Source organism: Nerophis ophidion, unplaced genomic scaffold, assembly GCF_033978795.1.
Source record: "Nerophis ophidion isolate RoL-2023_Sa unplaced genomic scaffold, RoL_Noph_v1.0 HiC_scaffold_106, whole genome shotgun sequence".
Classification (NCBI taxonomy): domain Eukaryota; kingdom Metazoa; phylum Chordata; class Actinopteri; order Syngnathiformes; family Syngnathidae; genus Nerophis; species Nerophis ophidion.
In genome coordinates this window covers 39,661-51,786 of record NW_026907028.1, presented here as the reverse complement: position 1 = coordinate 51,786, position 12,126 = coordinate 39,661, and the positions used below count along the sequence as shown (strand labels likewise).

General features: G+C 40.0%; 3 protein-coding genes across 3 annotated transcripts in view; 2 read left to right on the top strand and 1 right to left on the bottom strand.

Annotated features, from left to right (window-relative positions):
* The window catches only part of LOC133547441 (uncharacterized), a 146,793-nt gene that overhangs the window by 103,475 nt on the left and 31,192 nt on the right, over positions 1-12,126 (top strand). The window lies entirely within an intron of this gene.
* Positions 1-12,126, bottom strand: part of LOC133547439 (zinc finger protein 37-like) — a 190,846-nt gene that overhangs the window by 154,913 nt on the left and 23,807 nt on the right. The gene's annotated exons all lie outside the window — the stretch shown is intronic.
* LOC133547437 (uncharacterized) lies at positions 7,863-9,582 on the top strand. The gene is made up of 2 exons (XM_061893118.1): positions 7,863-7,869; positions 7,913-9,582. The coding sequence occupies exons 1-2, from the start codon at positions 7,863-7,865 to the stop codon at positions 8,830-8,832; spliced, it is 927 nt and encodes a 308-aa protein (XP_061749102.1). The 3' UTR covers positions 8,833-9,582.

The window sequence follows — 12,126 nt, the reverse complement described above, 5'->3', positions numbered from 1 at the left end:
GAGAAATACTTTTGAATTTGCTTAAATATAATTGTTTCCATTAATTTTCCTAATACTGGTAAAATGCTAATGGGCCTACTATTTAATCCAGTGAATGCTTCTTTCCTATTTTTTGGTAGAGGAGTCACTCTTGCGACCTTCCATACTTGAGGATAGATTCCTTCTTTAAAACTTAAGTTAAAAATATAGCATATCGGACTGGCTATTATTCCAGCTGACAACTTTAAAAGTCTACTATCTATATTATCATGACCACAAGGTTTGTCAGATTTCAATTCAGACAATAGATTCTCAATTTCCAATACATTGGTGACTGAGAATTCAAATGTACATTCTTTGTCCTGCATGATATCATTTTTAATAAGTGACTCAGATAGAATACCACTTACAGGCAGCATGCCATTTCTTATAGTATCAACTTTACTTATGAAATAATTGTTGAAGTAATTAGCAATTTCTTTGGGCTTGTTGATAAACCTTTCACCTGATTCTATAAATGCTGGTATTTTTCCCCTTTTATCTCTACCCATGATTTGATTGAGAGTACTCCAAAGTTTTTTGCTATCATGTTTAACTTCTTCAATTCTAGATTGGTAGTACACCCTTTTTTTCTGTTTATTTAATTTGGTCACTTTGTTCCTTAAAGAGCGATATGCTAGCCAGTCCTCTGAGCTACCTGAATCTACAGCAACTCTTTTCCATTTATCTCTATCTTTCATCAAGTGTCTCAGGTCAGAGTCAAGCCAAGGGGCTTTGACAGATCTGACGGTGACTTTCTTGATGGGTGCATGCTTATCACAGACAGAAGAAAATGACTTCATGAATTCATGCAGAGCTGCTTCAGTATGCTTTGACTCAAATACACTGTCCCACTGTATGTTATGTACATCTTCAATAAAGGCATTATCACTGAAATGTTTGTAGAGTCTCTTGTATATAATTGTGGGTCCAACTTTGGGGACTTTCACTTTTCTTGCCATTGCAATCATGTTATGATCACTAAATCCAATTGGCACTGAAACAACCTTTGAGCATTTATCTACTGAATTAGTAAAAAGATGATCAATGCAAGTTGAAGACAATACACCAGAATAGTTCATATTTATTCTGGTTGGTAGATGTATCATTTGAGCTAGGTTACATACAGTGGCAGTGTCATCAAGCTTTCTTTTCATCGGGCAGTTTTTTGAGAGCCAGTCAATATTTAAGTCTCCTAAGAGATAAATGTCTCTGTTTGTGTCAGAAACATTCTGAAGCATTGCACATATTTTTTCAAGATGTGCTGCATCAGAGGAAGGTGGTTTATAGCAGCAGCAGATTAGTAATGGCTTTAGATATGGCAAGTGAACCTGGATCCAGATTGCCTCTACATCTGTCAAGTTGAGATCTCCTGTTTGCTTTATTGGAATGAGGTCTTGTACATAAAAGGCTGCTCCTCCCCCGTATATGTCTCTATCAAGTCTAATTATATTGTAACCTTGTATAAATATTTCAGTATTGTCAATTGAATCATCCAAATGAGTTTCAGAAATTGCTACTATATGTAGATCATTATCAAACATTATTTTACCTAACTCAATTGCCTTGTTTTTCAGACTACAGATGTTCAAGTGGGCAATTTTGAGTCCTTTTTTGGGAAGTTTGATAGACATTTGAAGTTAGTAAGGATTTGCAGAATAGATGTCAACCCTAAAAACACAAAAAAACATATACACCAGCAAACCACAGTCTATGCAAATTTTTCCAAATCATTTAAGCTTGTGACCATTAGCAGTTGTGCCTGCTCAGGTGCACCATTTAGCTTTATGTAGACTTTGCAGTTGGACGACCATGTTGCTTGTATTTTTCCCTCTTTGCGTAGGAACCGAGCTCTTTTAGTAATATCAGCATTGTTCTTGGTTAAATGTTCATTGAGATAAACATTTGATCCCTTGAGCATCCTACTTTGTCGCAAAAGGCTGATTTTGAATTTTCTATTTGCAAACCTCATAATGATGGTTGCCGGTTTGCTTTTATCTTTCTGAGGGAAACGGCGACACGCTTCTATATTCTCCTCATTTAGACTAATTCCCTTTTCTTGGAGGAATTTCACCACTTGCCGCTCCACTGAGTCCAAATCTTGGTCCCTGGGCACTGATCCCTGGACCCCGGACCTCACTGCAAGAGAAAATGACGCAGGTCGCGTTGGCAGACCAGTAACAATGACATCGTTCATTCTAGTATACTGTTCTAAAGTCTTAATTAAAGCCAACTTATTCTTGCAGCTCGGCACAGTTCTTCCTACGAGTAACCACAAACAACAACAAAACAGTCATTTTACCAAATGATCTACATTGTCCATTTTAAATTTTCAAAACAAAGACATACAACTTATTTTCGTAAAAATATTCAAATATTTAACAATGTATTGAAACAACAGTAGCATAAGGAAAGAAAAAAAGAAACAAAATAAATATTACACTCATGATATTATTTTTGTCTTTGATGATAATTTGTTTTCATAATGTATTTTAGAATGTGGGAGGTTTTCATGTTCTTTTTAAATTTAAATTAGCATGACATATATTATATCTATACATCTATATCTGGCAGCACGGTGGAAGAGGGGTTAGTGCGTCTGTGTCACAATACGAAGGTCCTGAGTAGTCAGGGTTCAATCCCGGGCTCGGGATTTTTCTGTGTGGAGTTTGCATGTCCTCCCCGTGAATGTGTGGGTTCCCTCCGGGTACTCCGGCTTCCTCCCACTTCCAAACACATGCACCTGGGGATAGGCCCCTCCCACCTCCAAAGACATGCACCTGGGGATAGGCCCCTCCCACCTCCAAAGACATGCACCTGGGGATAGGTTGATTGGCAACACTAAATGGTCCCTAGTGTGTGAATGTGAGTGTGAATGTTGTCTGTCTATCTGTGTTGGTCCTGCGATGAGGTGGCGACTTGTCCAGGGTGTACTCCGCCTTCCGCCCGATTGTAGCTGAGATAGGCACCAGCCCCCGCCCCACTACCCTCCCAACCCCACCCCCCCGCGACACCAAAAGGGAATAAGCGGTAGAAAACGGATTGATAGATAGATAGATGGATATGATATATATAATGCCACCCTCGGGCAGACGCTATAGGGTGCTAAAAGCTGGCACAAATTCACTAAAAATCAGCTTTTACCCAAGAGCCATAGTAGCACAATATGTCCTTCATGTCCTCATGTGTCATGTTTTTAATTTGTTTCTATTTTTCCGGACTATAATAAGCAATAATGTTATATGCATGTGTGTATATATATTCATATGCATGCATGTATGCATCTGTGTGGATATATATACATATATAGATACATCTCTTATTTCTAGCTATCTTTTTTTTTACTATTTATATTACCATATTGTACATGCACCTTAGGAGATCTGCTCCAATTTTGTTGTTCTTTGAACTTGTTCACTGCAATAATGACAATAAAACTATTTTCTATTCTATTCTATTCTATTCTATCCAAAGGAAATTTAAAGAGAACATGAAAACCTCCCACATTCTAAAATACATTATAAAAACGATTAACATCAAAAACAAAAATAATATCATGAGTGTAATATTTATTTTGTTTCTTTTTTGTCTTTCCTTATGCTACTGTTGTTTGAATACATTTTTAAATATTTAAATATATTTACGGAAATAAGTTGTATGTCTTTGTTGTGAAAATTTGAAATGGACAATTTTTCTTTTATTTTCATAATAAGTAAATAGTATATAATAAAATATTTTTACCGTGAGTGGAAAGCTAGTTTTACCTATTTTTCTCGCGAGATTTGGAAAATAGCTGCTTACTTGTTTCTCTCGCGAGATCTGACAACACTGCGCGCGAACCAAACACGGCGAGAATAAAGCAAGATGGCGTCTGACGGTGAAGACGTTATTGCAGTCGTCACAGTTCAGTGTTCTTAATCTATGCCTCCATGTACACATATATGTCCTTTATTACACTCTAGTAAATAGAGTAAACATCTTTAATAACTGTTTGCATCCGGTTATATTAGTCTGAGTGCACTTTGATGCTTCTCGAGCTAACTTAGCCTGATAGTCAGCTTAGCTTGTTAGCTGCTAACAAAGAGAGGCGGAAGTGATCAAAACACATCACTAAGTAGAGATCAAGTGTGAGTGTAAAGTGTTGTGATTGTGTGAAAATGTGCCAAAGAACCATAGCAGAGTACGAGGAGGAACTTTGTCCAACAAAAGAGGAGAAGGAGCGACAACATGAAAAACATCAAGTTGTGTTGCACAGAACAGGTTTGTTTACTTCTTACTCTCACATCTTTACTAACTTTATATTTCATTATTAACACTATTCTTCAATAAATTGTCTGTAGGAAGATGAATTGTTATGTGAGGATGATGCACTGATGGTTTTACATTTTTCATAAGAAGGAGACATTGTCAGACACAATATTTATGAGAGTTTGATGTTTGTAACAATGTGTATCAACATGTTTACACAAAACTCACACAGTCACCGGGGGAAAATTCTTGAGAGCAGGTTAAGTGCAAAGTCCTGAGTATGTAAAGCTCGAGAGTTTTACCTCCAAAAATAAGAAAGGTAAGACAAAGTCAGAGTCAGTTACCATGGTTACTGACGCTGTAAACCTAGCCTGATAGCTGGCAGGTTTGACAAGTTATATATGTGTGTCAAAGCATACTGACATGTTATTTCCTTCATTTTGGTGCACCCTCCCTGAGATCGGTAGGTTGTGAGTTCGAACCCCAACCCAGTCATACCAAATACTATAAAAATGGGACCCATTACTTCTCTGCCTTGCACTCAGCATCAAGGGATGTAATTGGGGTTTAATCACCATAAAAGTTATTCCCGGGCGTGGCCACCGCTGCTGCTCACTGCTCCCCTCACCTCCCAGGGTGTGATCAAGGGTGATGGGCCAAATGCAGGGAATAATCTCCCCACACCTAGTGTGTGTGTGACAATCATTGGTACTTTAACGTTTTAACGTGTCTGTGATTGTCAAAAAAACAAAGCCTGCTCTAAAGATGACATCTTGATCTCATACCATCTCAAACCAATTGGCCGTTCATTATTAAGTGAAATGTTTTATAATCGCTTAAATTTGTCTTTAACCAAGCAACACTGTTTTATTCAGTTACTCAACTAATCGGAAACATTTCCAGTAGAACACTTGATTAATAACATTTTCAATAGCCACAGCCCTATATTTCATGTACAATTTAATATTTAGCATGTAGGAGTTAAAATGTGTTTTGTTTGTGTCCTGTAGACATCCATCAGCTGATTGGACACCAAGAAGAATGTCTTCCTCATCTGCAGGGGGACAGTTTCACTTTAGAGTATCCACAGCCCTCACATTTTAAAGGGGACAAGGAGGTTCCACAGCCCTCTTATTTTAATGCGGAAGGGGAGGGAGAGTGTCCTGTAGGGCAGGAGGAGGCTGATGTCAGCAAGTTCCCACTGACTGTTGTCTCTGTGAAGACTGAAGAGCATGAAGACAAACTACCTGAGTCCTCACAGCTTCATCACAGTCCAAGTAAGCACAACATCCACATATCATCTAATACAATGTTTGTGACACATGTTCAACTGGGGGCCACATTTAGGACTAAAGATGAAGATAAACATACTCATCAATCATCAACAGTGTAATTGCTGGGGTGTAACCATGTGACCTAGAGGCCGTCCTCCTTACCTCACGTGGTCAAATGAAGGCAAACATTCAATATGGCTACTTTTTATTTACCTTTAGCAGCACATATGTCAGCATATTTCAAAGGTTTAGTGGTGAAGATAAGAGATGTACACCAAGTACCATTTTTTTAGTACTGGTTCCTAATTATGTTGTCCATGAGGACCGTGAAGATTCTGGACTAACGGCACAACTATTTGTATTTTTAATTCCAGCTGACTGACATAACTATGATACATTTTCACATTGAGTTCAGCTGCCGCTGCTACACATTACAATCAGCTTTGAATGATGACAAATAAGGAAGCAACTACGCGCAAAAGTTTGATGTGTGTGTTATTGAGAAGAAGATGACATTACTGCATTTCACCTTGCACTGCACACATAGTTGACTTCTTTTAATTTTCCTGAAGGAATCAATGAAGTACTATCTATCTATCTATTTAAGACTTCAAATAAACAGCTGCTGATAAAAGACTTCCCTGCTTTAAAATGTTACAGAACATCATGTTGGAGGTGTTCAAACTCTTGTGCTAATAGAAATGCTATTTAAAATGCCTTTTTTCCAGGTTTTTATTTCCACAAATGACATGTAGTACCGACAAGAGTACTGATAAATACTGGTATCGATAAGGAATATTTATTAGGGTATCATATCAATAAATCTATAAATTTACATCCCTACTGAAGATACAAGCCAGATATCTTAAAAAAATAAAATCATTTTTTATTTGGATTTAGTTACTACTCCGCTGTCCAGCAATGTCTCAACACCTTTGAGAGATGAATTAATGTAGTTTATTTTTACTAATTAGCTATGTTTTGTTGATGTTAAACATCAGAATCAGACACATTTTATTAACCCCCGAGGGGAAATTAAAATGTTCAGCAGAATCCCATTCAAGGTCAGACAAACATTCTAGGGAGACAGAACAGGATCGCTGACGGGTCTGCCAACTTGCGGCGCCCCTTGCAAAAAAGGTGAGATACATACAGGTAAACAAGTGGGGGCAATGAGAGAGAAAAAAAAAATCGGTCTAAGCCTGGGCCCCTGGAGAGGGGGTCCAGACTGAGGCCAAGGGAAGAAAACAACTCATTGCCATAGCACACATTCCTCTTTCATGTGTGGAAGAGGGAAACTTCAAAGAAGACAAAGAACATTAAAAGAGCAGAGCTGATGCAACCAGACACTTCTACATACATACATGAATAAAAAGTAAAAGAAACATATACACTGTGGTGGCTTTTGCGGTGTCCCACGCCATTGTCTGCTGGGGTGAAGGGAGCTTGACCAGAGACGGGAGCAGACCCAACAAAGCAACCAAGAGAGCCGACTCCACTCTCGGCCGCCAAACCAAGTCTCTGCCAGTGTCCAGTCCGCATGGATGAGTGAGGATACGTCCAAAGAGACCGAGGTGTCCGATACCTGCTCATTCAGCCAAGACACTGTGAAGCTTTTCCGTCCCGGCGCTCAGTGCTAGCTCCGCAGTCCTGTCTCTTCATCTGCATCTCCTCCAGTCTCTCCAAACGGACTCTGGTGTGGCAGAGACCCAGCAGCTGGTCTCCATGGCCAAAAGGCTCTCAGGAGGCAGATCCAGAAGTTCACAAAAAAGCACCGCAGAAGTCACGAAAGTGCCACCCCTTGTCACACAGTCCCAAAAGGTCCGGACCAAAAGGCAAAAAAAAAAAAATATATATATATATATATATATATATATATATATATATATATATATATATATACATATATATATATATATACATATATATATATATATATATATATATATATATATATATATATATATATATAAACATGAAAAGAAGAGGGAAACACAAAAGGATGACACAAGAGCACAGAGTTCCTGCCAACAGCAGCCACTACAGGGTCACCATCTTGGGGGAAAAAAATAAAAAAAATTGCAGCATACCAGCTACAACAACACACAAATCATAAAAGTTTCCTAAAGGAAAATGTTCATATTTAAATAAGTAGAGTAAATAAATCATAAACAGGATTTTACAGTTTAAATGCAAATGTTGATGCTCCTCTTAGACACTGTTCTTTGTTCTCTTTCGGGTGTACAAGCAGCTGTCTTGTTTGTATGTAAGTGTTTTACAGCTGTGTTTATTTTTTTCATGAGTTTTTGTATTGCTTCGCTGATGTACCGTATGGTTTCGACATCTTGAAAGTCAACGTGGGGACTGATGAGATCCTCAGAGACAGAACAGCGGCAAACAGCTTCCCGCCAAGAAAAAGAAGAGGGCCAAGAAAAAAGTGTCGGCCGACAAGTCCGCCGCCAAGGGCAAGAAGAGCGACGCCCAAGCAGGACGCTCCTCGTCCAGCCCCAAGAAGTCCAGAGCGGGGAGCAAGTCCAAGGCCATCGTCATGGACTCCAACACAGACGACGAGAAGCATGGCGAGGAAGAGAAGGTGACGGCGAGGGACAAGTGGTCGGAAAAAGAGGAAGAGTCGTTGGAAAAAGAGTTGAAAACGTACCTGCACGACGAAGTGTGCACTTGGATCTTCAATCCGCCAAACTCTTCCCACATGGGAGGAGTGTGGGAAAGACTAATTGGCATCACGCGCCGTATCCTGGATGCATTGCTCCTTAAGGAGGGAGGCTCTCACCTTTCTCATGAGGTGCTCACCACTCTCATGGCTGAGGTCATGGCAATTATAAACGCAAGACCTCTCATTCCAGTTTCAACTGACCCAGAGATGCCAGCAATACTAACACCTGCAACCTTGCTGACACTGAAGAGAGACGTCATATCTGCACCGCCAGGAGACTTCAACGTGAAAGACATCCACTCACAACAATGGCGGCAAGTCCAATCTCTCTCTGATAGATTCGGGAAGCGATGGAAACAAGAATACCTGTCAACCATACAAACTAGGAGAAAATGGTATGCAGAAAGGCCTAACCTGCAAATTGGAGACCTGGTACTACTGAAAGACGGCCAGGTGAGAAGAAATGAATGGCCCACTGGACTCATCGTCAAGTCTATCAACAGCCATGACAACAAAGTAAGAAAAGTAGATGTTAAGATCATCCGACAAGGTACTCCAATAATCTACACTAGACCTGTTTCAGAGGTTGTGTTGCTCCTTCGTAAAGAGACTGTATAGTGGTATAAAACATTATACCAAGCGGGGAGTGTTATGCCCGTTTGATTGTGGACTATTACTGACACCTTGTGGCGATGGGAAATGCTGCGCGTCATTAGTTTGGGCACTTCCGGTTTACTTTGGGCACTTCCGGTTTACGATGTTTGTCTAGTTCATAAACAATAAGAAGTAGTCGAGTTGTGTTAACTCTTACAAGCCTTGGAAAAGATAAGTCTGTAAGTAAACTGTTTAACTTGTTTATGTAACTCAATACTAAGGTGGAAAGTTGCTAAGTTTGATAGTAAGATGTGTATTGAAAAACGATTTTTGGGCACTAATTTAATGAATGTTTGAGGATTTAAAATGGCTGCTGGTCGCATATTTCCACCATCGAAATAGTTTCAACACTCAGCAGTATTTGTTTGGCGATAATGCTGTATATTTGTGTGAAGCTAATGTTTAGATATTGTGTATAACATTTCAGTATGTTAATTGAATCATATAGCTTATACATTGTCATTGTGTGTATTTCAGTTTTACAATAATAAAAAATAAAAGTTAATAAATAAAAAGAAAAGTTCTTCTTCAATTTCGTTTTCGCTATCTGCCTCCATACTCCAACCATCCCTTTCAATACATGCGTAATCTGTTGAATCGCTTAAGCCGCTGAAATCCGAGGCTGAATCCGAGCTAATGTCGCTATATCTTGCTGTGGTAACCGCCATGTTGTTTGTATTGGCATCGCTATGTGACGTCACAGGAAAATGAACAGTGGCTTCGCACATAGCCAAAATCAAGCACTTTAAAGCTTTTTTTTAGGGATATTCCAGGACGGGTAAAATTTTGAAAAAAACTTCGAAAAATAAAATAAGCCACTGGGAACTGTTTTTTATTGGTTTTAACCCTTCTGAAATTGTGATAATGTTCCCCTTTAAGAAAGTCAGTGATTTCACTATAAAAGTGGGTGACATTGTTATCACCAGGAAAGATGAGATCACCTACCTAGGTTCCATTGTACAGGCAAATCTTTCCTGTGATAAAATGGCAACCAAGGTAATCAAAAAGGTCAACCAAAGAACGAGATTCCTCTACAGAATCTCCTCTCTGGTCAACAAAAGCACCTTGAAGATTCTAGCGGGAACTCTCATTTAACCTTTTTTCGATTACGCTTGCACCTCCTGGTACCTTAGCACCTCCAAAACCCTCAAATCTAGACTCCAAACATCCCAGAATAAGCTAATCCGGTTACTTTTAGACCTCCACCCCAGATCACACCTCAATCCAACCCACTTCTCCAAAGTGGGCTGGCTCAGGGTGGAGGACAGAGTAAAACAACTTGCACTGAGCCTAGTCTATAAAATCCGCTACACCTCCCTGATACCGAAGTACAAGTCCAACTACTTCCTTAACGTAAATAACCGGCATAACCACAACACCAGGGGCAGCTCCACAAACCACGTTAAACCCAGATTCCGATCTAACAAAGGTCTTAACTCATTCTCTTTCTATGCCACATCAATGTGGAATGCACTCCCAACAGGTGTAAAAGTAAGTGCATCTCTATATTCCTTCAAAACCGCTCTAAAACAACACCTCCAGGCAACTTCAACCCTTTACTAATACCCTCCTCCATTCACATCCCATCTCCCCGGATTATAAACAACTCAAATGTACTTGTAATGTACATACTTGTTCTTATGCTATGTGAACTCACTATGTTCTCTGCTGGCTGTACATATCCTACTTAGTAAGACCTACACTGTTTCAATGTCCACATTTCTCTGTTGATGCAATTGTTGATGACTGAAGTACTGATATCAACCAAAGCTCCTCATCCCACCCCCCGATTGTAAATAATGTCAATAATTCAATGTATATACTATGATGATTAACCTGTGTGATGACTGTATTATGCTGATAGTATATATTTGTACCATGAATTGATTAACGTGGACCCCGACTTAAACAAGTTGAAAAACTTAATGGTGATGTTACCATTTAGTGGTCAATTGTACGGAATATGTACTGAACTGTGCAATCTACTAATACAAGTATAAATCAATCAAGCAATCAAATTCAGAAAATAAAGACTTATACTGTGATTGAAAACAAATGTCTTTAAGGAGTGTAAGATTGTCATGTATGTCCCCTGTGGACGACTGAGGGAGTGCCTGCTCTAAAAAAAATTCTTAATCCCCACTATGTTCTGGGGACGTAAGAGGGCTGACGTCACCAGATCAGATTTCTTCTATTGACTCCGGGGGAGTCAATAGAAGAAAAACAAAAAGGATTACCAGGCGTGTATGGTGAGTCCTGGACGAGTTGAAAGTGGCTGTGTCTGTGAAGGGGTGATGGTGGAGTTAGCTACGCGACGCCCTTCGCCGCGGCTTCCGCCTCTGCCGATGCGTGCGAGGGGGTGGGGTGAGACGGGGTGTTGCTGGACCCAGTGGAGTCAAGCGGGACTTGGAGACCTCCAAGCCCCAAGATCATCTCGACATCCAGCGCGCCGCGGAATGTCCCAGCCTGCATCGCTTGGGCTAACCTCCACGTTATCCTGTCGAATTCTTCGGCTTCCGCTGCGAGAGAAGCTTCATTAGCTCGGACTTTACTGTGACATCTTGCTGGCATCGTGGTGAAAAGTTGTTCTCTCGTGGGTGCAGTGGAGGATGGAACACAGCGTGAGGATAAGGATAATGATTTGTTATACACTACAAAAACAATTTTTGAACAAAAAACACTTGCATTAGGCACTAAAGACAAAACAAACAGAACTAACGTGGAAGATAAAAGGAACAAAAAGCGCTAGTATATAAACTAAGGACAAGCAAACAAACAAAATAGCATGGAAGCTAATCGTATAACAAAAAGTCTTTTACCACAATCGGGAAATGCGACGTCATCTGTGGTGTGTAGCAAACTAAAGTCCGAGAACAAAAGGCAAACAAAGACAGGCATATATAGGGGCAGAAATAATCAACAGTCCGGGGTCTTGTTGTCGTATTTTACGCTTCATAATGCGTCACACATTTTCGATGGGAGACATGTCTGGACTGCAGCCGGGCCAGGAAAGTACCCGCACTCTTCTACTACGAAGCCACGCTGTTGTAACACGTGGCTTGGCATTGTTTTGCTGAAATAAGCAGAGACGTCCATGTTAACGTTGCTTGGATGACAACATATGTTGCTCCAAAACCTGTATGGACCATTCAGCATTAATGGTGCCTTCACAGATGTGTAAGTTACCCATGTCTTGGGCACAAATACACCCTCATACCATCACACATGTGTAAGTTACCCATGCCTTGGGCACTAATA